The sequence below is a fragment of the Piliocolobus tephrosceles genome, chromosome 6 (assembly GCF_002776525.5).
Source record: "Piliocolobus tephrosceles isolate RC106 chromosome 6, ASM277652v3, whole genome shotgun sequence".
Classification (NCBI taxonomy): domain Eukaryota; kingdom Metazoa; phylum Chordata; class Mammalia; order Primates; family Cercopithecidae; genus Piliocolobus; species Piliocolobus tephrosceles.
In genome coordinates this window covers 29,212,740-29,239,131 of record NC_045439.1, presented here as the reverse complement: position 1 = coordinate 29,239,131, position 26,392 = coordinate 29,212,740, and the positions used below count along the sequence as shown (strand labels likewise).

The following is a 26,392-nucleotide window of genomic DNA, read 5'->3' as shown; positions in this document are numbered from 1 at the left end:
TAGCATTGAGGGGAAAAATTATTTTGCCTGCATTATGGCTGCTTCTTTTGAGTGGTATTTGCTTCATTCCTCAGAAAAAAAAAAAAAAAAAAAAAAAACGTAGGGATAATGGTATTAAGGATATACAAGAAGCTAAAAAGTTTTGGTGCTCATAAAGAAATTAAAATGAATTCTACATTCCTGAGAAAAAGTTCGATATCATCCATCCAGCCTGGATTTGCTCAAGGAAGTTAAGGTTCTATGATGCTCATGTGTGTACTCTGTGTAGATGTGTGGTAGCAGAGCAGTCTTTGTGTGTCTGTTTTACAACAGCAATTACGATTAAAATTCCTCCAAGAAAAATTATTTCTTTATCATGAGTACAGTCCATGGCCCCTTTTCCCATTGAAATGTTTGTTTTGACAACGGAGATTTTTATACCATGAGATTTCCGAAGAACACAGGTATCCAATTTAGCGGAATGTTGTACGTTAAAACATTTAGATAAACACTTAATCTTCTGGGATTACATGTCGTTTTTGTTTTCTTTTTCATACTTTTCTATATTTTCCAATTTTATAAATGCTATGCTTTAAAAACATTCTAAAATAGAGACCTAGACCTGTTAACAAGACATTAAACTGCAGGGCAGGAAGGGCCACTGGAGATAATTATTTAGTCCAATCCCCTCAGTTTACAGATGAGGAAACAGGCTGAAAGGCTAAGTGATCTGGTCAATGACAAAGCCAGACACTTTTGTCCCTTGGCCCTATGCACTTTCCCTATACCACTATCACGCTTCACACCTCTACACATGGGCTCTGAGTACGTAACACTAGCTTAACAGAGCCTTTCAGAGTTTGGCCTTTCTCTCCCTTTGAGCAGTGTAGATGTTCTGGTCACCACGTCTGTAACTGTAGTGTCTTCTACATGACACCTGCAGCAATTTATCACCACATGAGAACACAGTACAGCTAGTTGTCTCTGCCCTGGGTGTACATGACTTAGAATCATCTGGACAGCTTAAAACCAAACCAAAAATGCAAAATGCATGGGCCTCATCCTAGATCAATGAAATCATCATCTCTGCAGTGGAGTCTAGGCATCAGAATTTTTAAAAATCTCTCCATTGATTTTAAGTGCAGCCAGGGCTGAAAACCACTGGGTCAGACATGAATGGAGAATTAAGGATAAGAAACTGACACTAAAACCCAATACCCTGTAATATGGTTTGGCTCTATGTCCCCACCCATTTTCATCTTGTAGCTCCCATAATTCCCATGTGTTGTGGGAGGGACCCAGTGGGAAATGACTGAATCATGAGGCCAGGTCTTTTCCGTGCTGTTCTTGTGGTAGTGAATGGATCTCACGAGATCTGATGGTTTTATTTTTTTATTTTTTTGAGACACAGTCTTGCTCTTTCACCCGGGCTAGAGTGCAGTGGTGCAATCTTAGCTCACTGCAACCTCCACCTGCCTGGTTCAAGTGATTCTCCTGCCTCAGTCTCCTGAGTAGCTGGGATTACTGGCGGGTGCCACCAAGCCTGGGTAATTTTTTTGTATTTTTAGGAGAGATGGGGTTTCACCGTATTGGCCAGGCTGGTCTCAAACTCCTGACCTAATGTGATCCGCCCACCTCAGCCTCCCAAAGTGCTGTGATTACAGGCGTAAGCCACTGCACCTGGCCAGAGATCTGATGGTTTTAAAAACAGGATTTTCTCTGCACAAGCTCTCTCTTTGGCTGCCGCCATCCACATAAGATGTGACTTGCTCCTCCTTGCCTTCCACCAGGGTTGTGAGGCCTCCCTAGCCATGTGGAACTGTAAGTCCAATTAAATCTCTTTTTTTGTAAATTGCCCAGTCTCGGATATGTCTTTATCAGCAGCGTGAAATCGAACTAATACACCCTGGGTCACTTTCTAGCAACTAAAAGGGAAATAAAAACAAAGCATTTGGAGAGGCACAACTTTTTGCAAAGTACAAATCTTTGTAAAGATTCCATGCTTTTTGCCTCTGTTCACTGTCCTTTGTCATAATTATTGCCTCCAAACTGGTTCCTTGTGAGCTATCACATTCCCACTAAAGTTACCTTTCTAAACTAGAGATCTAATCATAATCATAATAATTTTTATTGCCTCCCTAATGTCTACGGAGCAAAGTCAAATCTACTATAACACAGGCCTCTCCCCAATATGGCCCCACCAACCTCTTCAGCATCCTGCTTCTCCCTCTCAGGCACCATACACTGCAGCCACACGAACACTCCTTCACAGCGTCGTTCACTCATTCAGATGATACTCACATGGCTAATCTCTCATAAACACTTCACATTGTTATCTCATTTAATCCTCACAACTGCCCTATGATGGAGAGAGGTACTACTTATTTTCCCCAACTTAAAGAAGAGGATACAGGCCGGGTGCGGTGGCTCACGCCTGTAATCCCAGTACTTTGGGAGGCCAAGGCGGGCAGATCACGAGGTCAGGAGATCAAGATCACCCTGGCTAACACGGTGAAACCCCGTCTCTACTAAAAATACAAAAAAATTAGCTGGGCATGGTGGCGGGCGCCTGTAGTCCCAACTACTCAGGAGGCTGAGACAGAAGAATGGCGTGAACCCGGGAGGCGGAGCTTGCAGTGAGCCAAGATCCCGCCACCGCACTCCAGCCTGGGTGACAGAGCGAAACTCTGTCTCAAAAAAAAAAAAAAAAAGAAGAGGATACTGAAGCACAAGAAGATGAATTTGTCCAAAGTGACACTCTATATGAAAGCAGGCTTCACACCCAGATTACCTAGTCTGGTTCCCAGGTCTGTGTTCATAACTACCACACTTTACTCATCACCCATCCCATTGCAGGCACTGCGCTAGGCAACTGAGCCTTCCAGGAGCTAGCAATCAAGTACCAAAGAGACGGCAGGAAGTAAGCACGCACAGTTCAATATGAGAAGGTTTACCACGTAGGCATGTGGAAGGTGCCACCAAGCTTCTCATCAGAGGGGCACCCCACCCAGTACCATGGAGAGGTGGGACACGGTGGTCACTGAAGATCACCTATGCTGATGCCTGGGGTTAGCCAGAGGACAGAGAAGTGTGCAGGGCTAGGAAGAATGTTTCAAGCAGGGGGAATGGGATAAGCAAAGGACAGGAGGCAAGAGAGCGAACTGTTAGGGTGAACAGCATTGCTGCCGTACAAGTGCACAAAAGGCTCACTGACCTGCTGCTGACGGGCACCAATGCCCTCGGGGTAGAGGTGCCTGTGGGAGTGCAGATAGCCGATGGCCATCCGGAGGTTCTTCACAGTGATCACAGAGCCGTAGGCCAGGTCTGGGAGGAAGGGAGACAGCAGAGGGGTGAGCTGCCACAGTGCTAGAGGCTGCCCCTGCCTGCGAGGAGCCTCGGAAGCCACAGGGCTCACTAACTCTGTGAGACTCCCCTGGGCCCTGGACTGAAGCCCAGCTGCCTTTGCACTCCCATGGAGCCGACTCAAGACAGAGTTCACTACAGGGCCCACTTACTCCCCTCCCTCCTGAGGACTTCAGAAGAAGCTGGTGTTAACACTGTCATTATCAAAGCACTATGTATAACAGCAAAGACGAAAAACAACTTGTCCTTCTCAAGGTCTCTACATGGATTCAATGGAATAAAGAAGGAAGAAGCATTTTCTGTCTTTGCCTGGAACATTCTCCAAGATACAACATTTTGACAAACTGTTTTTTTCACTCTATATTCTTTTGTGCCTTTTTAATCTAGTACCATATGAAATAACTGTTCAATGGTGTTTTGTTTTACCCTGAATTAAAAAAAAAAAAAAACAGAAAACCACTTCCCAGGAGCATCCCCTCCTCCTATAGGTCCTGAGTTATTGAGAAGCCTGTTTTCCTTAATATTGCCCCTCTTCCAATCCGCTGGCATGACCTGCTCCTGTTTTTCTTGGTTCATTCAGTGGACCAGAAGAACGTATTGATTACACAGTGGATCCAAAGGTGGAGGAGGCCTGCCTGTGGCCCTGGAAGAGCGCTGTCTACAAGGAAGACGGCTTCACACACTGACAAGTACAGGACGGTGGACAAGTGCCCCACAAAGGCATGCCGATGTGTCACACAGTGGGAGTGGGGGGAACTCGGAACAGGGCAAATTCTCTCCCAAGGAGTAAAGAGAGGACGATTTGATCGAAGAGATGACAGCTGAGCTAGGCCTTTAAATAATGAGCAGGAATTTGCTAAACTCCACAGTTGTGTTCTTCTGAGTTCTCAGGCAGGCCAACCTCGGCAGCTCTACACACGGCTGACCACCTTTATTTCTTGAAATGCTCTCTGTTCCCGCTTCTTGATCACACGCTCCCTCAAGGGCTGTTCGTCTGCAGCCTCCTCTCCTAATTCCTCCTCTGCTTGCATTCCCCAGTGACCTGACCTCAGCCCTCTTCTTTTCCTCTTTCTACAGTTTCCTTACAAATCACAGCTACTGCTACAGCATCAATTATCCTTTTACTTGGCTGATTCCTCCTTTGAAAACATCAGCCCCAAAGCCCACTGGCCCCATGGCACCAATTTCCCCAAGCAGCTCACTGTCAAGCCCTCTAGTGTGGAATTCAGTATCTGCTCTTCCAGCCCAACTTCTTCTCCTGCTTCCCTATTTCTCATTCTTCTCAGCCTGGGAGAGTCAGCTGTATTTTAGGCACTGTGCAAAGCCCTGGAAAGACTAAAATGAGTAAGACACAGTCTCTGCCTCCGGGAAGCAATCACCTGCACTCAAGTCCTTAGTGACATCTTTCTTCCTCTCTTGCTGTATCCAGATCTCCTTTACATACACCCATCTGCCTTACCCTGTGGCTGCCCCACCATGTCCAGCTCAGGTCCCTGCAATAGCTTCCCAGAGGGCTTCTCCTGCCTCCAATCCTGTCCCCTCCCCAGCCAGCCTCGACTGTCCCACCCATGTCATCTCCCTACAGCACAGCCTTCCGGGCCTCCTGGCTGCTCAAAGACCTCCACTAGGTCTCCATGGCCTGTTTGAAGAAGTCAAATACCTCATCCAGACACCTCAAACCCTCATAGTCTGGGCCCAACCTAACTTTTCACATTTATCTTCCAGTAGTTTTCTGCATATAACCTGTGCCTTGAGTTTTACTCTGTCCTTGGCTTTGATCATGTCATCCCTCCTGTCTGAGATGCCCTCTCCTCTATCTGTTGAAAGCCACACATCCTTCTAGGGCCTGACTCCAAGGCAACCCACATCATGTGCCTCTGATGCCCTCAACCACCCAGCAGCCGTGCTCCTTCACGCCTGTCAATTGCCAGAGCTGTGCTCCCTCTTTATGTACTTAACGCCTCCAGTCACACCGTGTGGAGCTCCCCTACACCAGGCTCCGTCTCTAGAGGGTAAGCAGGTGCTCCACTACCACCTGTCGTAGGCGAATCGACGCGACACTCAGAAAGCAGTGCGGGAAACTGACAACTGGCTCTGAAGGGCCTGGTGCTGTTGTTACCAGATTCTCTCTGAGTGACCTTCCCTCAGAGCTGGCTTGGAGAGCCACAAAGGAGAAGTCATTCTTTAGGGTCACAGAGCTTGCTGCTCAGGATGTCTTCCTCTCCTCTGTCCTGATTCGCTCTCGAGTATTTTTACTAGATCGAACCGGGTCTTTCTCCCACCGTGCCATCACAGGCTAAAATAACCCAAGCCATCATATTTGTCTTTTCCAATTCAACTCCCAGGAAGCCCCTCTGCCATCTGCCTTTGTAAAGGCCCAGAGACACTCACGTTCAGGGATGGAAGCATTGTGCAGGTTGTTCCCTGAAAGCCGGGCCTGGAAGGCAGAACTGAAGAAACCGTCACCAGGGCCACTGTGGGAAGAGGAAGAGCCAAGTTAAAGGAGTGAAAATGTGATTCCCAGGAGCTCTGGGAAGAGCTCTGCTCAGTTAGTTTAAGGGAAGTAGAATCAGATCGTGGGACAGAGGTGGGTGATGGAGAAATTGGGGTCCAAATCCCAACTCAGCCACTTACTAGCTGTGTGACCTTGGGCAAAATAACCTTGTTTAGCCTTAGTTCCTCATTTATAAACTAGAGATTTAAAGAAACCCTGAGAAGTCGCAAGTGATTGTGATTAAATGAGATACTGTACACAAAATGCAGAACACAGTTCCTAATTCTCAGTGGCTACTCATGAAGTGGGAGCTGTTGCTGCCGGTGTTATTGCTATTGTTACCCTCACTCCTACTGCACATCTTATTGTTCCCTATCCCTTCTAAGTACAGGGGACTCTGTTTAGAGATAAGGGACAATTTGGCTATAAGGAAAATAGCTTCTGCCTTCGGGTTAGGGTGCGGCCTTTCTGAGCCCTTGGCACACCCAAAGGATAGAATATAGTGGGAAAGAAACAGGAAGAAGCCCCTGGGTGCCTCTCCTATCATTTTAACCACAGACCCAGAACATCACCCAGCCCCTCCACAGGCTTAAGGGCAAAAGGAAAACCAGAAGCAAGATGCTGCAAAGGCTCTGTCCGTACCTTTTACTCAGCACCATGAAGTGAACAGCAAAGGTGGCTGTGTAGAGAGCCAGGGGCAGCACTATGAGGCACAGGACACGAGCAGTCAGGTGTTTTCCCACAGTCACCTGCAAACAGAGGCCAGCGTGGGGTGCCAGGCACGTGAGACCTCATTATTCCTTATGCACTATGCATGTGTTATATATAGATTTTAATGTGTAAGTCATAACCATAAAAAATGGCCAAGAGGAGAGGAGAATATGTGGAAACCCTAAGCCTTTCTATAATACCCACCACGCAAGCACTACACAAGATAAACATGGGCCACCCCTCTGCTACTTCTCCAGGCTCTACACCCAAGACCCCAGCCTGTCACTGTGCCAAGGACAAGGCACTGCCTGCATCTGCAACATAGCTGCTCACCAGTCCCCTCCATGTTCCAGGGACACTGACCTCCTTATACTTTCCCAGTGCTTCCTCTACTGTCCCAGCCCAATCACATGGCTAATGGCTCCTTATCTTCCCAGCTTCCTCCCAGAGGCCTTCCTGGATTGCCTGGGACTGGCCTAGTGCCCTTTTCTGTGCTCTCCCAGCACGCCTGGCTGACTGTAACTGCCTGCTTCCTTATTTCTCTCTCTCCATTGACCCCAGAGGACAGGGACCATATTGTATTCATCTGTATATTCCAGCGCCTCACACACAGTGGATGGTCTTCACATATTTTCTGAATGAATGAAGGAGTAAGTGAATAAACTTGTTAGGAGTTGGTTCGGAGGTGATGGAGCAGCACCACAGCAGAGTGATGGCCTGGCGCCAACCTAACCTGGGTGTGACTCCTAGATATACCTCTCACTCCCCATGGCCTTGCGGAGGTCATCACCTCCGTAGGTTTTCATTTCCTCATTTGAAAATCAGGGTAATAACTCCCCACCTCATAGGACTATTATGAGGGTAAGTGAGATAATGGAGGTAAAGCATTTCACATAGTGCCTGGCACAGAATCAGCCCTTAATAAATAATAAACCGTAAAGGCCCTTACTGGCCTCCAAATATGGAGGCTGTGGGTCAGCAAATGAAAATTGTGAGTTCAGACCAGGCTCGGTGGCTCACGCGTGTAATCCCCGTACTTTGGGAGGCCGAGGCGGGTGGATCCCTTGAGGTCAGGAGTTTGAGAACAACCTGGCCAACACAGTAGAACCCCATCTCTACCAAAACTATAAAAATTAGCTGGGCATGGTGACATGTGCCTGTAATCCCAGGTACTTGGGAGGCTGAGGCAAGAGAATCACTTGAGCCCAGGACGTGGAGGTTGCAGTGAGCCAAGATCAGCCACTGCACTCCAGTCTGGGTAACAGAGCAAAACTCCACCTCAAAAAGAAAAAAAAAAATAGGCAGACATTACAAAACAAATGCAAAAGGAGACTTCCAAGAATGTTAATCCATCCTCTCCCTTGAACCCTATCCAATCCTCAGCCAGGCCCACTCCCTGATGTCCTGCTGTCTGCGGAGGGTTGGGGGTCCAGCCCACCTGGGACCCAGAACACAGCCACTCTGCCACCTGCAGCAGAGACAGAGAAGGCCACTGGCTCCTACTCAGCAACATCAGGGAGGAAAAACATTTCCACAGCAAACGCTTGGGTGCTCACCAATGAAAGACTGAGGTCTCCGAACAGGTACCAAAGGTCTGCAATGGTGTTCAGCCCCACTTGAAGGATGATAAAGAGGCCAACAAACTTGACCCCTAAAGCACCAGCAAGACTAACACCAGTCAGGCTGAGCCAGAACCACCAGGGGGCAGAGAAGGGCCTGAAAAGCAACAAGACGGAGTTCAATTTGGCAGCTGGAACCAAAGGAAAACGCAAGCGCAGCAGGGCACAGGGCAGTTCTCAGACTTGGAGAGGCTGTGCTGTGCCCTGTCTTGGGGGCTCTTGGCCTCAGGGGACCATGGCATGGCTCCAGGGAGGAGGCGGTCTATGCAAGCTCTGGAACGGCAGGCAAACTACACAGTCTGAGTGCGCAGGGTATTTTTCTGGGGAGAGTGGCCATAGTGCTCCTGGCTAAGTACAGGGCTCAGGGTAAGCGGGGGCTCCTTCTTCACAAGTGACCGGTCAGGCAGGAGTGAAAGGAGAATCCTTAGGTGCTCCTGGACTCAGGCAGCCCTCTCCTTTGTGTCACCTCTGCCCCTGTCGAAGGCAGCATTTACTGAGTGCTTACTATGCGTCAGGCACCATTCCAAGTATAATGCATACATTAATTCTTCTAGCCATCACTATAGCCCACAGCGGATCATATGTCACTAGGTCCTCTTTTTGCACAGGAGGAAATCAAGAGACAGGTGGAGTAATACAGCCAGCAGGCAGTGGGGCACAGTTTTAACCCAGGCAGTTGGGTCAAAGTTAGTGCTCCTGACCATTTTGCTGTTTGTATAGCACCTAGTACTCTACACTGTGATTCTCTGGCTCTCTGGCTGCCTTCTCTGCCAGAGCGAATATTCCTAAACAGCCAAGCCCAACAGAGCTCTGTACATCCAGCTCCTAGCATAGTACATGGCACACAGTATGTTTATTCAAGAAATGGTAGATGGAAGTGGATGTGGCGTAACCAGAACACCCAAAGCCAGAGTGGGCTGAGAGTCACTGATCAGGTTTGATTAGCACAATGGAGCTTAATGAGCCTGGCTGTGCCAAGTTAACGTCCAGAAAAGCCTAGGAGGGGCCAACTCTTTTGGTTTGAATAGAATGAAAGACTTATTCTACTTTCTCAGAAGTAGAAGGATGATCTGGAAAAGACTATTCTGGAAGTAGACTGGGCCCTCCAGGTCAGTTTTAGAACTGACCAGGACCTGGAAGGATCCTCTTGGCTGGTATGGGCCATTCAAACCAACCTTTATATATGCTATTCCCATCATTAGGTCAGGACTGGATGCAAACACTGAGGGCAGGGAGAGAGTTTCCAGGCAGTATCTACCCTGGTGCCCTCCCTTCTAGGACAGAGTATGTGAAGGACAGGCCTGTCCTGGCATCTCCTAACCAGCACTGGTTACAAGAGGCGGGTGGGGAAAGCATTAGGATCCCTCCATAACATCCCAAAAACCCTACCCAACTGTACTCCATTGTAAACATGAGAATAATACGCTTGAAAAAGACAACTGACATTTTCTGTCTTGAATATGGCAAAAATAAAATCATCTGCAGAAAACTTCTTAAAATCTATTTTTATGACCTAAAATGGACAATCTAAGTTAAAAAAACAAACAAAACATATGCTTGCCTCAAGCTCAGCTTCAAGACAAGTCTCTGGGCATCCACCCTGGCCCTGGCCATTACAGAAGTTCTGGAGCTGCCACAGCTTCCGACCCTCCCCTCCCGGGGATGGAGTTTCTGACCTGTTGGCGCAGGAGTTGTACTTGACCATGCTCAGCATGGCAGCCATGATGAAGAACATCAGGATGGGGTCAAGGAGGATGTACTGGGACAGAGTGAGGCATCCCGTGTCTGAAAAACATGAGTTCCCTGGTGAAAAGGTGAGGTAAGAGAGGGGCCGCCTGAAAACCAAACACCCCGGCAGTAGGAAACAGTCCCTCTTGCCAGTTAATTGAGTGTAAGCACTTGTACGGTCAGGACTAGAGTCACCGTCAACACTGAGTCATCGGGGAGGTGGAAGGCCACAGCTCTGGGAGACATCAAAGCCCAGTGACAAGAAGCAGTATCTCACACTGCCTCTAGGCCCTCAACCTAAGAGAAAATCATGTCATTCACTCACTCAGACCAGCCCTGAGACGAGTTCTCTTCCTCATTTCCACCATCAAAAAGGGAGTCCTGCCACTGCTCATGTAACCACAAACTATCTACACCTATGAGAGAATCTTATCATTTTACATGAAGTCTCTCTTGGTGGTTGATTCTCCAGACAGATGGCAGAATGATCTTCTTTTTTAACTTAAATCCTTAAATCTCATTATGTCATGCTCCTGCTTAAACCCTTCAATGTCTTCCAATCTCACTCAAAGTAAAAAGTTCTCATGACAACTGTCAGGGTCTGTGTGGTCTCCCTACCCATCCAACCTCATCTCCCAACACCCTCTGCCTCACTCACTCTGCCCTCGCCATGCCAGCCTTCTTACTGTGATTTGAACCCACAGAGCTCTGCACCGGAACTACAGTACATGCACTTCCCTCTGCCTGAATGCGCTTCCCTCAGATCTCTGCAGGGCTTGATCCTTTGTCTCACTCAGGTCTCTGCTCAAAGCTCCCCTCTCAGAAGCTCTTTCCTGACTACCCTGTCTAAAATAGTACTGATCTCCATTATTCCATCCCTTACCCTGCTTTATTTTCTGGCTTAGGACATCACATGACAGACTTATTCATTTACTTGTTTATTTACTGTCTGCCCATGATGGGGTAAACTCAATGAGATCAGAGTGCCTCACTGGTGTACCCTCTGAAACCGAGAAAAGTGGCGGGGAGCAGGGCAGGTGCTTGAGAAATTACTGTTGAATGAAAAGTGCATAAATGACTAAATGAATGAATAACTGAAGATGGAAATTCAAGATACAAGGAAAAAGCCACCAGTCGTCTATAGAGAAAGCCAATAATCTTGCAATCTATCTGTCAAAACAAAGCAACATATCTGTCAAAGCAAACCCATAAAGTACCCCATTTAAATTGGTCTAGATTTCTTTAAATGTTAAGCTCCCCAAGGTCATGAATTCACTTTCATAGCAACAAAGCTAGCAACAGGATCAACTTCTACGACGAACTCTCATTTATCCATATGAGGATTATTATCCAAGTTCCCATTTTGCTATCTCTTGCCACCCAGCTACTTCTGCATTTACCTTTATATTTAGTTGAAATTAGTTTAGGAATGCAAACTAATATAAATCAAGAGAAGCAAAATTAGAATTATAAGCTTCCTTCAAAAACAAACATACTCACAAATCTATCCTATTACGCACTCCAAACTCAATTGTGAATAACGTGGAGGTAAATCTATTCCTTGGGATTACTCATACCGATTCTCCCCTCCAAAAATATAAAGGCTTGTTTTATATGTATAACTATTGATATACATTAAATATTACTGTGAATGAGATTTGTAGTACATTTTACCCAATCCTAAAATTAATTGAACTGGACCCACAGATAGGACCCTTGAACGTACTGATTTTCAGCTACATTTACAGAGTGGCAGCCCATTTCCCAAAAGCCATGGCATGGCTAAGACAACTTACCAAAGGTGAGGAGGGCAGCGGTGAGCAGTGCTGCTGAGAGGGACTTAGACAGATCCAATACAGTGAGGTAGGCAAAGGGGACCAGCCAGGAGCCGAGGAACGCACAGAACTGTGGAAGGAATAGAGAAGCTGTCAAGTAACAAGCTGAGCTAGGTCAGGGACCTACTGGACTCAGTACAACCTAACATTTAAGACAGGGGACCTGATGAAGGCATGACTTTGGTGACCTAAAGTCACCTAGGATATCTATAACTAAGAAAAGAGTATTGTAATAGTGAAGAGCCAAATCAAGCAATATGTATGTTCCCATTAAGCAGCAACTTGTGCACTGACATGAAATCAGCAGAGTTCAGCCAGGAAGGTGTGGGTAGGAGAGAGGGAGAAAAGCAACCAAGTAGCTACACACCAGAAATAGAGAGAAGGGAAGAAAATGAGTGTTATTAACACAGAGATAGGAATTGACAGCCATTAGCTTCTATTACACAACTGTAGGTACAAGTTGAGAAAGACCCTTCTGAAGGTATTTCAGAGAATTTTAAGGAACCCCTAGTTCTTTTCTTCATTTACACCAGAAACCAGTCTTTAATCTACACAATGTACATATTTTGATTTTGGAAAAAGGGATTGCTTGATATTTCAGTACCTGGATGCCTGTTTGGTTTTTTTTTTTTTTAAGCTGCCAGCCCTCTTCCATCCCCTACCTGTCCATCAAAATAAACAGACAAGCCAGAATAATGGGAAATTCTCATGTTTGGTTGTTACATCCAATTACATATGGCATGTGATGTTCAAAAGTTATTAGGAAGACACAGAATCACTTAAGAACATGAACTTGAGGGTAGGACATACTCCTTGTTTAATATACTACAATATGGCCATGCAAATCATCTAACGATGAGGCCAAATAAGCACATGGTCATTTATTTAAAATGCTATGAAATCCTCAAGGAAAGGGGCTTGTAAATGCAAACCTCTCTGAGAGGTCCACACTGGAGGTCAGCTTCTGCTGGCTTCATTCAGCCACACGTTCAGGGTTCCCAAAAAGTTGGGTGTTAAGGCCCTGCCATGTTCCACCAAGGCTGGTGCTGTGAATTAGGACACACAGGGACTGGAGCAGGCATTTGGCCTCCCTTCAAATAAGGCTGGAAAACTCTGTGTGCCTGAAACCTTCATTGGGAAAGACACAGGAACATGGTGACAGGGTGTGGGCACGCTGAAATCTTCAGAAAAGGCTCTGAGATGTAGGCAACACTCCAGCAGCTGTGGCTGTGAGGGGAGGAGCAGGCAGCATGCCAGTGCATGGAGGCACCACTGGGGCTGCAGGAGACTCCTGACTGCCCGGCTTCCAGGCTATTCTCCAACCTGAGGTCTGACAGTACACCAGGGCAGGGCAGCAGGTGACAATGCGTGCTTGCTCCTATCTATGTCATCTCTGTATTATCTGCGGCCTCCTCTTCCCTTCTTTCTCACCTCAGTTCTGACTATCTATACCACAGGGGAGGGTCTGATCATCCTCTCCTCTGCTCACCACCCAGAGTCCCTTTATTTACACCTGCCACCACTCCAGGGCTGTTAACTATTAACATTTCTGATTCAGTGTGGCCCCAGGGTTCAGTCAGTCCATATCAAGTCAGGAAGCCTTACTCCTCTCATTCCCATGTAGCTGTGATGCTCATATTTATCCCCAGGCTTCTGGAACAAAAAGGTACCATCGTATCCACTCAGGTAGCCAGCAAGACCTATCAGCATCTGAGGAGAGAAGAACAAACAAAAAGATGAGAAGCCTTTAGGAGACGATTCCTCTGTCCTCTGAACTTCCCTCCAGCTGCACCCACAGACTCTGGGTTCCCTTGACAACTGTCCATAGAAAATGTTGCCGATGCGACATTTTCTCCTGCAGCTGCCACAGAGCAAAGAATCTTTTGTCTATAGAGCTCACTGCTTGAAACAAAACCTCTCTTGTATTATGGCTGAGTTCTGGGAACAGCACAACCTAAACACTTAGGAAGGAAAAAGAGCCCCACAGTTTGAAGGGCAGAGTCAGTAAGGGGCCCTCTTACTCCGCTTTCCTTCAGATAGTGTAAAATAAAACAGGGCAGCTCTTGGGTCATGGGCAGAGGCTGATTCCTGGGGAACTGGCCTCTTGAAAGGAAAGTGAGTTTCCAAGTCACAGTGAGGGAGAAAAGGGACCAAGGAGCTACATACCAGGAATAAAGACAAGGGAAGAAAACCAGAAAGAGGAATGCAAAGACAGATGCATTTGCCCAGAGGGAAAGAGAAAAACTGCCAAAGACCAGAGGCTGGTTTCTCTCATTCCTAATATCCAAAGGAGGGCAACGTTGGTACCTCCCAAACCAGAACAAATCAACTAGAAATTAAGACTGTGAGTCATGAACCCTTCAAAACCTTTGACAAGATCGGCTGTGTCTTTTGTATATTTCCTTGGCCATCAACATTGTAAAATTCTATTTTTCACATAAGCAATCAGAAGCAGCTGAAGTATAAAAACTGCCGGCAAATGCCAACCATCTGGGACAGCCCCAGGCTGCTCCAGTCTGACCCCCCGGGCTCTGGTGGGCTGGGTTGCAGGAGGGAATACACTGGCTGTGTGGGGAAAGTCTCTCTTAGCTACACTTGTGGGACTTGGATTTAGACTACTAACCATCCCACTTTTTTCTCTAAGTAGTTCTAAACAGAGCCACGCTACAGCTCCAGGTCAAGGTACAGAAGCCAAAGTTTGGCAGAAAAAGATAACAAAGACTTGCTTTTAAAAAGGAAGGCGGGGACCCCAGGGTCCGGACAGGGTCATCCAAATACCTAGATGAACTAAAGCTGCCAAGTGGCAACAAATGGATCCCTCTTCTCACCTGCGATCTTGCAGGACAAGCTTGCCTGGTGCTGACCATACATTTCCAGACTGCTTGGCTGGTCTAGGGTGAAGAAATGCACAGATGGTTTGGATCTCAGTGCCCTATATTCTAGCTCTTCGATCACGGACAATACTTAATATCTCTGAGCTATAGGTAATAAAAACTTCCTTCCAGAGGTCGTGAGGATTAGAGGTGACGCCATTAAGTAAACACCTAACACTACACCAACCACTTAGCAGACACTCAAAATTCAGTACTCTCTCAGTTCCCTTACGGTTCAAAGTAGCTCCAAGTTAATTTCTTTTTTTTTTTTTTCTTTTTTTTTTTTTTGAGACGGAGTCTCGCTTTGTCCCCCAGGCTAGAGTGTAATGGCATGATCTCAGCTCACTGCAACCTCCCGCTCCCCGGTTCAAGCAATTCTCCTGCCTCAGGCTCCAGAGTAGCTGACATTACAGGCACTTGCCACCATGCCCAGCTAATTTTTTGTTTGTATTTTTAGTAGAGACGTGGTTCTACCATGTTGATCAGGCTAGTCTTGAACTCCTGACCTCAGGTGATCCACCCACCTCAGCCTCCCAAAGTGCTGGGATTACAGGCATAAGCCAAGGCGCCTGGCCCCAAGTTAATTTCTTAACTAAACAATTCTTTCAAATCAACAGAAAAAAAATGAATAACTTACTAGAAAATATGGCAAATTCATAGAAAACAAAATACAAATGGCTAATAAATGAAAAAATGTTCAACCTAACTCATACAGCCATGCAAATGAAAACAGTGATGTGTCATTTTTTACTCTCCATTTGGCAAAGTTTTTTTTTTTTTTGAAACCAGGTCTCGCTCTTGTCACCCAGGCTGGAGTGCAGTGGCGTGATCTCGGCTCACCACAACCTCTGCCTCCCGGGTTCAAGCGATTCTCCTGCCTCAGCCTCCCAAGTAGCTGGGATTACAGGCACCTGCCACCATGCCCGGCTAATTTTTGTATTTTTAGTAGAGACGGGGTTTTACCATGTTGGCTAGGCTGGTCTCAAACTCCTGACCTCAGGTGATCCACCCACCTCGGCCTCCCAAATCCCATGCTGGGATTACAGGCATGAGCCACCGCACCTGGCCAACAAAGTTTTTAAAGTATGATCATACCAGTGCTGGCAATGATGTGGGGAAGAAAGCACTGTCATACACTGTTGGTGGGAATATATATGATTACAACATCTTTGCAGGAAAACTTAGCAATAGCTAACTCAATTTTAAATGTGTATATTCTTTGATTTTTTAGCTTGGCTGCTGGGAATTTTTCATATATACCTTCACAACTATACAATGATATATGTACAAGGATGTTCACTGCAATATCTTTTGTAATGGCTAAAAACTGGAAATAACCTACATGCCGCCCACCAACTGAAGAGGCGTAAATACTTACGGCACATCTACATAACAGAATGACACACGGCCATTAAAAAGAATGAAGCGTATCTTCATATGCTAATGTGGAAAGAAGATATATCATGTTTCAAACACAAGCTGCTGAACAACTGTAGTCTTATCCCATTTGAGTTTTTAAAAAGAATTGTGTGTATATATAATGTGTTGTTCATATGTACATATATAAAAACATACACACTTTTATTTGCATAAAAAATTCTTAGAGGAATATAAGAAACTATTGACAAAGATGACTGTGGTTACCTCTGTGGACTAGAAATGTGGTGGCTTCTGACACCTTCTGAAGGAGGCTTCTGACCTCATACTTCCTTCTGTGCTGACCGCATTTTCTGCTATGTGCAGGCTTTTTTTTTTTTTTTTTTTTTGAGACGGAGTCTCGCGCTGTTGCCCAGGTTGGAGTGCAGTGGCGCAGTCTCGGCTCACTGCAAGCTCCGCCTCCCGGGTTCACGCCATTCTCCTGCCTCAGCCTCCCGAGTAGCTGGGACTGCAGGCGCCCGCCACCTCACCCGGCTAATTCTTTTTTGTATTTTTTTTTTTTTTAGTAGAGACGGGGTTTCACCATGTTAGCCAAGATGGTCTTGATCTCCTGACCTCGTGATCCACCCGCCTCGGCCTCCCAAAGTGCTGAGATTACAGGCTTGAGCCACCGCGCCCAGCCATGCAGGCTTTTTTATGTTTTAAGTTCCTGTAGGACTGGAGCTGCCAGATGCCCAGGGCTAGGGGCCAATGTGAAGCGGCGGGTCTCAGCCTCAGTAGCGAAGGAAAAAACTTCCTGCTTGCCACTTGGAGGGGTTTTGATTCCTTGACTGGCTTGGCCTCAGAACCTGCAGAAGCTACTATGCCCTCTCACAGGTTTCCAGTTTGCTCATCACTCTCTTTCAACCAGATAGAACACGAGATAAATTAGGGGTGCAGATGGGCTGCACTCCCTGAGGGCAGCCTGAGAACCCTCACACTTCTCCCTTCACACAGGCAAGCAGATGTGAGGAAGGCAAGGCTTAGGTATATTATTATTTTATTTTATTTTATTACTTTTTTGAGATGGAGTCTTGCTCAGTCGCCCAGGCTTGAGTGCAGTGGTGTGATCTTGGTTCACTGCAACCTCCACCACCCAGGTTCAAGCTGTTCTCCCGCCTCAGCCTCCCAAACATCTGGGACTACAGACATGTGCCACCATGCCCAGCTAATTTTTGTATTTTTAGTAGGGATGGAGTTTCACCCTGTTGGCCAGGCTGGTCTCGAACTCCTGACCTCAGGTGATCTGCCCACCTTAGCCTCCCAAAGTGCTGGGATTACAGGCATAAGCCACCGCGCCTGGCCTAAGGCTTAGGTAAATTAAACAAATCAGCCAGTCCTGTGCACATGTCCACAGTGCGCTGAGCACCAGGAAAACTCCAAAAAAGAATGGGCAGTCCCCACAGAAACACTGGGCTGGGTTTCCTATGAAAAATCTTCATCAGAAGTCTGGTTGCCAGGCGAGCTCCATGCAAATACTCAACACGTCTGTTGCTTAATTCTATGGTAGTAACAGATGTAGTCTGAGGAGTGAGCCAAGGCAAGTTTGCGAGGTCGTGTGGTGTCACAATTGAGAGAGCAGGCTCTACGCCAGTCTGAATCTTGATTCTGCCACTTCCTAGCTTGGTTCTCTATGGCAAACTACTTATCTGCTTTCAGTTCCCCATCTGTGTAATGGTGATGCAACAATACCTACTTTATAAGGTTGTTCTGAGGCTTACATGAGATAATGCCTCTAAGGTGACCAGAACAGAATAAATGTTTTTAATTGTTCTTGTTATTGTTGTTATAGTATAGTTATTGTTGTTACAGTATAAAAGAGATAGGAAGAGGCATAATACTTTCTACACTTTTCTTGGGCTCAGAGTCAGTTTTGAAATAGGCTACCTATTCTACCTCCCTCTCCACCCCTCTGCCCTGTAGGGCCCCTGCTCTCATGCTTCCTTAAGCCCAACCATAAGTGATCTTTGTGATCTTTGAGAAAAGATTACTATCCCTGCCTCCTCCTGGCTTTCCTGCTCCCACCTTTATCCCCCAAGTACTATATGCTCCAAAATCCCTCCCCACTTCCTCACAGGAAAATTCCTGTCCCCTTGGTGCCCAAGATCTCAGTCTCCAGTTAGGAAGAAAGCCTTGCGTGAATTCCAGAGCTAATCTGAGAGCCTTTTCAGAGATTTTTGTTTTTAAAAGACTAAAATGGGCCAGGCGCAGTGGCTCATGCCTATAATCCCAACACTTTGGGAGGCCAAGGTGGGTGGACCTCCTGAGGTTGGGAGTTCAAGACCAGCCTGGCCAACACGGTGAAACCCTGTCTCTACTAAAAATACAAAAATTAGCCAGGTGTGGTGGCAGGTGCCTGTAATCCCAGATACTTAGGAGGCTGAGGCAAGAGAATCACTTAAACTTGGGAGGCAGAAGTTGCAGTGAGCCAAGATTGTGCCATTGAACTCCAGCCTGGGTGGCACGACTGAAACGCTGTCTCAAAACAAACAAACAAACACAAAAAGAGTAAAGTGAATTCTAATTGGTGGAATTTCTAATGGCAAAACATATGAGAGAAACAGATCAAACAATGTGTATGCTGGGCATGGGAAGGGAGAAAGAAGTCAGCCCCACGTGGACATCAGCCTCCTGAGCTATTTCTGCTTCATGCAGTGTATTCCTATTTCTTTTTTCTTTTTTAAAATTGAGACAAATTCACATAACATAACATCCACCAGTTTAAAGTGTGCAATGGGTGGTTTTAAGTATATTCACAAGATTGTGCAATCATCACCACTACCTAATTCCATAACATGTCATCACCCCATAAAGAATCCCCATGCCCATTTGCAGTCACTGCCTAATCCTCCCTCCCCAAGATCCTGGCAACCACTAATCTACTTTGTGTCTCTGTGGATTTATCAGTTCTAGATATTTCATATAAGTGGAATCACAGGGTATGTAACCTTTTGTGTCTGGCTTCTTCCATTTAGCATGTTTTCTAGGTTCATCTATGTTGTAGCACGTATCAGAACCTCATCCCTTTCTATGGCCAAATAGTATTCCACCGTATGGCTGTGCCACACTTTTGTTCATCCCTCCCTCAGCTGATGGGCCCTCTTTCCATTTCCGAGCCCAGAGGACCCTTTAAAAAACACCAAAGATTTTCCATGAAAGTAGCTGGTCTGAAACGTCAGAAAATTCTTTCTACAAGTCCCAAACTCTTTCTACAAGCCCCAAATCCAAAATCAAGATGTGGCTCCAGCCCTTAGGAACGATCCTCCAGGACGAGAGCTGCTGTTCACCACACTGCTCACCTTTCCCAGAGGCGGGTGCACGTCAAAGAAAAACGTACGGTTGATATAGTAACTTCCCATTTTTCCAAAGTGAGTCTCATCCCAACTAAAGGAAACACAGAAAGAAAAACAAGAATTTTAAAATTATCATAAAATCCAAATGGCTTTAATAAAGCATGGTTAAAATTAAAGGCTGTGCATTTCAAACAATTAATGCAAAAGTTTGGATTTTTAAAAAAAAAATCTTTTGACACAAGTGATTTGAGGAAGAAAGACATCAAGTTAGCCACTGGTCTTCATTTAGATAGACGAGAAAGGTGAGCAAATATTCACCAGCCAATTACCAATTGAGTTAAATATACATATACTTACTCTGTATCTTGAGTTTCTATTTATTTTAAAAGGACAAGAAGTTTTCTCATAATAAGGAAAGGTTTGTAGTAAGAGTTTTCTTCTGGCCCGGCGTGGTGGCTCACAACTGTAATCCCAGTACTTTGGGAGGCTGAGGCGGGCAGATGACGAGGTCAGGAGATGGAGACCATCCTGGCTAACATGGTGAAATTCCGTCTCTACTAAAAATACAAAAAATAAGCCGGGAGTGGTGACGTGTGCCTGTAGTCCCAGCTACTCGGGAGGCTGAGGCAGGAGAATGGCGTGAACCGGGGAGGCAGAGCTTGCAGTGAGCCAGGATGGCGCTGCTGCACTCCAACCTGGACGACAGAGCAAGACTCCATCTCAACAAAATAAAAAAAATTTTTTAAAAAAAGAGTTTTCTTATCTCCAAGTAGCCAGTGTAAACAAAAATTTAAATTAAAAAAGTTTCTTCCAAGTCTGCTAACTTCTGAGACAACATTTGCTATTACAAGGTCCATTATGACATTGTTGGGTTATTGGTCAGGGTTGAGACTATAAACCATGATTGTCACAGGAGTCTCACTTTGCTCAGCGACCCTGTGACAAGTAAGCTGCTGACTGTGATCTGGCTGATCTTACACTAACTGGTATATAAAAGTTGAAGGTTTTCTTACTAAATTAAGACCACATCTAAAACCTATCCTCACTGCTTAAGTTATTTTGCAAGTAAATAAGCGGTTTGAATAAACAGGCTTTCAAACACAATGCAAAGGTCCTCTTTTATACAAGCACATACACCTTTCTACACCATACATGAGGGCTTTGGGAAGGCAGTCAAGTCATCCAGCAGAGCCTGGCCTTTTCTATTTGTTATTTTCTCCCTGCAGCTCAAAAGAAGAGTTACTTTCTAGTAGTCATCAACTTCCCAGGTCATGAGCAGTCATTAGTGACCTACTACATAAGGGGAAAACATGCTTTACCTAAAAATCTAGGGTTCTTTCTATATCTTACTCGGTGGGTCCAAGATAGGCAAAAGAATAGGTCTATTTCAGCACCTGCTAAACACATTGCTTGACATGCGATGAGGACACTGGCATGGTGAGGTCAAAGAGAGAAATAACTTCAAAGCAGCATAACAAAATTGATTTGCAGAAAGAGAGATCCAGTCCCAGCTCCACTGCTAACTAATGGCACAACCTGGCAAAATCACTCATTCTCTCTACTCCTCTTATCTCATCTACAAAACGAAGACAATAATATTATCTGCCCTGCCCACCTCCCAGGGAGGCCTTAGGGCTCAACTCAGGTCACACATGTGAAAGAATTCTGTAGACTATAAAGTACCATCCCTGCTGGACCCTATTTAAACTGTCCTAGTTTTTAAATCTGTTTGGGAACATACTAACAAAAGGATTCCAGTTTTGTGTTGTTGTTTTGTTTTTTGTTTGTTTTTTGAGACAGAGTTTCACTCTTGTTGCCCAGGCTGGAGTATAGTGACGCAATCTTGGCTCACTGCACCTTTCACCTCCTGGGTTCAAGCGATTCTCCTGCCTCAGTCTTCCAAGTAGCTAGGACTACAGGTGCCCACCACCATGCCCCCCTGGTTAATTTTTGTATTTTTAGTAGAGATAGGGTTTCACCATGTTGGCCAGGCTGGTCTCGAACTCCAAACCTCAGGTGATCCACCTGCCTCAGCCCCCCAAAGTGCTGGGATTACAGGTGTGAACCACCGCACCCGGCCTGGGCTCCAGATTTTTACTTCAAAAGTTTCCCAAGTAAAACCAGTTGTAACATTCATATTTCCTCCTGGCTTTTATTGCTTGTGTTAGGAGAGACAGTCCCCCATGGCTCTCCTGTGCTCCTCCAGGCCTTTCAGGGTATGCCAAGAATGCAATGTCCCGCTCCATCTTTCCCAAGGTCATTTCTAAGGTTATGTTTGCAGTAAACAACCTTGAGGGAAGAGTTAGTGTCTCCTTCTGAGACAGAGGGCTGTCTTGTTTATTGCTTGCCATAAAACAGCAGATTTCCCAAGCTTAATATTACTCAGCTGTGATGCAACCTACTGCATGTGCAAGCATTTATCCAGTACCTCAGCACCACGTGGGACTTAGGGGCAAAGGAAACTGATGCCAACATGCTGATGCACATCCCACTTGCTGTGCCATGAGAAATAAAGTCCTTTGTCTCTGACCCAAGACTCTGTCTTCTTTCGGCATGCAAACAACAGTGACAGGCTAACTTATTAGCTTATAAGTAGGCTAAGATAAAATCCCCAGCCCCTGACAATGTGGAGACAAGCATAGGAGGAGGAGAGACACAGTCTCCGGTAAGAGAAAGAATGAGGGCCTCCATGGGCCGGGAACGGGGTAGTGAGAGTCCCCCACTGTCCCACTATTACAGAGACTGATGGAAAGAGGTAGGATTGAAACAAGCCATTGAATGTCACCCTGGTTATTGCCCTGTGGTCTGGGCAAAAGGAGGAAGAGGAGTGATCATGACAATAGCAGCAAGCCCAGCAGCCCCTGCCAAAAGGCAATATGGATGTAGCTGCTCAATCAACAAGTCTCCAACGCTTCAACAAATGGTGCGGCAACAGGACCCTGCTATATAAGACAGAACTTTGAGTAAAATGAAAACACTGAAAGATCCTTGGGGGAGCTGTGTACTCAAGCCAAAAGTAAATACAAATATGCCTTGCTTTCTGGCTCAGAGCCACTCTCTCAGTTTATGTCCCACGATCCCTCCCACTCTACCACAACTGCAGCTGCTTTAAAGACTGAGATGGGCTGGGTGTGGTGGCTCACGACTGTAATCCTAGCACTTTGGGAGGCCGAGGCGGGTGGATCACGAGGTCAGGAGATCGAGATCATCTGGCTAACATGGTGAAACCCCGTCTTTACTAAAAAAATACAAAAAATTAGCCGGACGTGGTAGCGGGCGCCTGTAGTCCCAGCTACTCGGGAGGCTGAGGCAGGAGAATGGCGTGAATCCGGGAGGCGGAGCTTGCAGTGAGCCGAGATCGCACCACTGCACTCCAGCCTGGGCGACAGAGCGAGACTCTGTCTCAAAAAAAAAAAGACAGATGATTAAAGGGTTTCCATGTCCCTAAAGGGGACTGAAAGTCATACATACCCATCCTAGTATGCTGGAGAGCCCCAGGGAGGAAAGGGGCAAACTCAGGGCTCTGCTGGATATGAGGTCCCACATCTCCACTCTACAGTGTCTCATGGCGGGGAGGATGTGCTAGGCACAGAGGTTACCGCAGACACCCAGAACTGCAGGGAGAGCTGTAGCAGTGTGCACATGGACTAAGGGGAGCGCTTTAGTCCTAACTCTGGGGGAGCGACACTGGGGAGGTCGTGCTGCTGAGCCCAAGTGAACAGCTAAAGGAGGAGAAAAAGCTTCTCCTCGCTTCCTGCATCCAGCACAGCCACACTCTCCAACTGGGAAATGGCAAAAGCTCTGGCTTGCTGTCACCATACCCCTGATGCAGGCCTTCTAGACGCATTCGTTCAAGGGGAAAAAGTGTCCAGATTAAACTGGTAACGTTTGAGCCATGCTCCCCGTAGGGAAGGGAAGTTAAAGTGACATTCCAGGCAGAGCTCTTTGGGCCTCTTCAGTGTACTATTCCTGTGGTTTCCAGTGTTGAATGTATAGCTGATACTGATCCCATAAGCGTCAAAGAGGATTATCCTGTGCAAGGGCTGCTGTGTGTAGACAGGTGATCCTGTCCTCTCCTGGTGGTCCAGAAGATAAAAATCCACATCCCTGGAAGGGAAAGGAAATAAGTCACAGGCTTAAAAACTTCATGGCAGCTGGGAGCGGTGGCTCACACCTGTAATCCCAACACTTTGGGAGGCCAAGGCAGGTAGATCACCTGAGGTCAGGAGTTTGAGACCAGCCTGGCCAACATGGTGAAACCCTGTCTCTACTAAAAATACAAAAAGTTAGCCAGGCGTGACAGCGGGCACCTGTAATCCCAGCTACTCGGGAGGCTAAGGCAGAGAATTGCTTGAACCCAAGAGGCAGAGGTTGCAGTGAGTCAAGATCAAGCCACTGCACTCCAGCCTGGGCGACTGAGACTCCTCCGTCTCAAATAAATAAATAAATAAATAAAACTTCCTGGCTGTGGGAGTACTGAGAGCCACGCACCAGAATCACAGTGCCACCTGCTGGACATAGGTACCAAGCACACCCTTTCTAAAAGGGCAGCTATTAACCTCTTAGTTAACTACTCAAGGCTTTGAAATTGATTGCCAGACCCATAAAGGCCTCAGGACTCCCTGGCCTAGTATTCCCACTTTGGGGTGGGTCAGTGGGAATCTACTGATAACAAGGGAAGGGTTTACAAGCCTCACTGATCCCATGGAAATAGTACATTCAAGAATAGAGCTGGTAATCCCAGCTATTCAGGAGGTTGAGGCAGGAGGATGGCTTGAGGCCAGGAGTTCAAGACCAGCATTGGCAGCACAGTGAGAACTTATCTCTTAAAAAATTTGTTTTAATTAGCTGGATGTGGTGGCACGTGTCTGTAGTGCCAGCTACTCAGGAGGCTGAGGCAGGAGGAGCCCAGGAGTTTGAGGCTGCAGTGAGCTACGATTGTACCACTCCACTCTAGCCTGGGCAACAAAGTCAGACCTCATCTCTTTGAAAACAAAAAGAGTATAGCCAGGCTGGCCCTAGAGGCATCTTGGTTTTCCGTGAAGAAGTGGCAGCTCCCACTTTGGGAGAAACAACCTTCTCCACTGCCTGAAGCCGAGCTGCTGGTTCAGTAGGGCCCTGATTCACAGGGGTTCCTCTAAATGCTTAGGCCTGGCTCACCAATGATTAGGCTGAGTTAAAAACTGATGTTACCCACCGGGCAGCAGCAGGCACTTAGCCCCAGTGACAACTCTGGATGGCTGACGGCAGTAAGGATTGAAGCATTTGGTATGCCACTTGGAAGACTAAATACTGAGAGATGAAAGTGAGAACTGTGGAAACACATCATGGCTGCCTGCCAATAGGACAGACTGGATCACTCATGTAGGTGCCCACACTAAGGGCAGGTACTCTCATAAGACTGACTGGGATCAAGCTGCTGATCCAGCCTGCACCACCAAGACTGCGGCCATAGCCACCTGGATTCATGCAACAGGTATGGAAACATCTACCATCATGGACCAGGCACAATGTAAGGGACTACATGTTTCTGAGGCAGAAGCCACTACTGCGTGCCAGACTTGTGACTTCCGCCAAAAGTTGGCCTGCTTGTCTTGCAGTAAAGGAAACCACGTTGCAAGGGGCACTGACCCCACCTGCTCCTGGGAGACTGACATTAGGACTTTGTTCCCTTCTCCCAGGCTCTCATCAGTACCTTGCTACCGCTGATACTTTTTCAGATTACAGTGCTGATGTTGCTTTTCCAGTTCAATCATCTGACTCTGTGTATACCACTGTGGCCCTTGGAACTAAGCTCTGCCAGGTTTTCTGCTTTCCAAGCCATCTACAGTCTGACAGTGGCATATCTTTTTGTCACAACGACCACCCAACAGTGTCAACAGTCAATAGCCAAGGTATTCGATGGACCTCCCACACTCCCTACCATCCACAGGCATAATATTGTCAAGTACTGAATAGTTCCCTCAAAGATCAACTCAAAAAGATGTTCGACTCTGTTTTTAACCTCCTCCCGGTCTACACACCTTAGTGCAGCAGTTTGGTCACCTAAGGCAGCCATTCTCAGAAAGGGTTCATCTCCTTTTGCCTACCAACTGGGTAATGATCAGGAAAAAGGGGTGGAGGGTTCTATAAACCTATTTTGAAAATTTAAGATTCTTCCCTGACCATTTCTGGCCATGGTTCATCCTTTGCCTTACAGAAAGCCCAGATCAGCTGGAAGGAGGAGGCTATCTATGTAATCCGGACTTAATTCTAGTTCAGTCACTAGATTGTCTTGTTGGAATGGCCTGGTGCTACAGCATAAAGTTAATGATCATTTGGTTGGGTACAGTGGTTTTAAAGTCCCCCTACAGTGGCCCACATGTGTCAAGGTAGAAGACATAATGGGCCTCTGTCAATTTTCTAACAATGCCCTTGGGTATTAAAAGGTCTGGATAGTGAATAAATGGAGAAAAGGTGAAGTTATAGGTACTAGGGTAGGACACACAATTATGTAGCAACGGAAGGAAAGAAACAATCCTGGCATCTGGGGAAGGAACACCTTAGGCCCCTGGAGATGTAAAGAGAAGGGAAACAATGTTCTCTTTGTGGGCCAGGCACCAAAGCCTGGCAAACACTCATATGGTCCACCTAAGTCAAGCAGCAACTGTGGCTGGCAATCTGACCTGTGGCTGAGTTTGTCATCTCACTATGAAAACAAAAAAACTTTATCTAGTAGGTCAGTATAGAAAAGAAAAAGGAAAATAAAAAAAGAAAATAAAAACTCATGTGGACATGGCCAGTCTTGAACTATTCCCACGTGCCTGATGACATCAACACCAACTCCCAAACACGGACTTCCCTCACAGGTGTGCAAACACACAGATCAGCACAACCTTCTAACAAACCAGCTGATACAAATCACATGCTTCTCCTGAGATCCTAGGGGCCTTCCTTAGGTTATGCCTTGTCTAGTGATTGAGGTTGCAACTATTCAGTGACACTGCCCATGTGGTTTAAATTTGATGGTGATCCAAATAAAAATCTAACAAAAATCCTGGAGTGGCCTGTACTCCTTCAAGTAATATGTTAGTGTAAGGAA

The 26,392-nt window shown here is 46.4% G+C and overlaps 1 protein-coding gene across 1 annotated transcript in view; it reads right to left on the bottom strand.

Moving 5' to 3' along the window:
• The window catches only part of POMT2 (protein O-mannosyltransferase 2), a 47,673-nt gene that overhangs the window by 18,738 nt on the left and 2,543 nt on the right, over positions 1–26,392 (bottom strand). Inside the window, exons 2-9 of the mRNA XM_023184869.1 lie at positions 19,318–19,402; positions 13,335–13,439; positions 11,691–11,799; positions 9,843–9,951; positions 8,104–8,263; positions 6,479–6,585; positions 5,734–5,816; positions 3,194–3,303 (exon numbers count right to left, since the gene is read on the bottom strand). Of these exons, the coding sequence (XP_023040637.1) occupies positions 3,194–3,303; positions 5,734–5,816; positions 6,479–6,585; positions 8,104–8,263; positions 9,843–9,951; positions 11,691–11,799; positions 13,335–13,439; positions 19,318–19,402 (868 nt within the window). The remainder of the gene's footprint in view (positions 1–3,193; positions 3,304–5,733; positions 5,817–6,478; positions 6,586–8,103; positions 8,264–9,842; positions 9,952–11,690; positions 11,800–13,334; positions 13,440–19,317; positions 19,403–26,392) is intronic.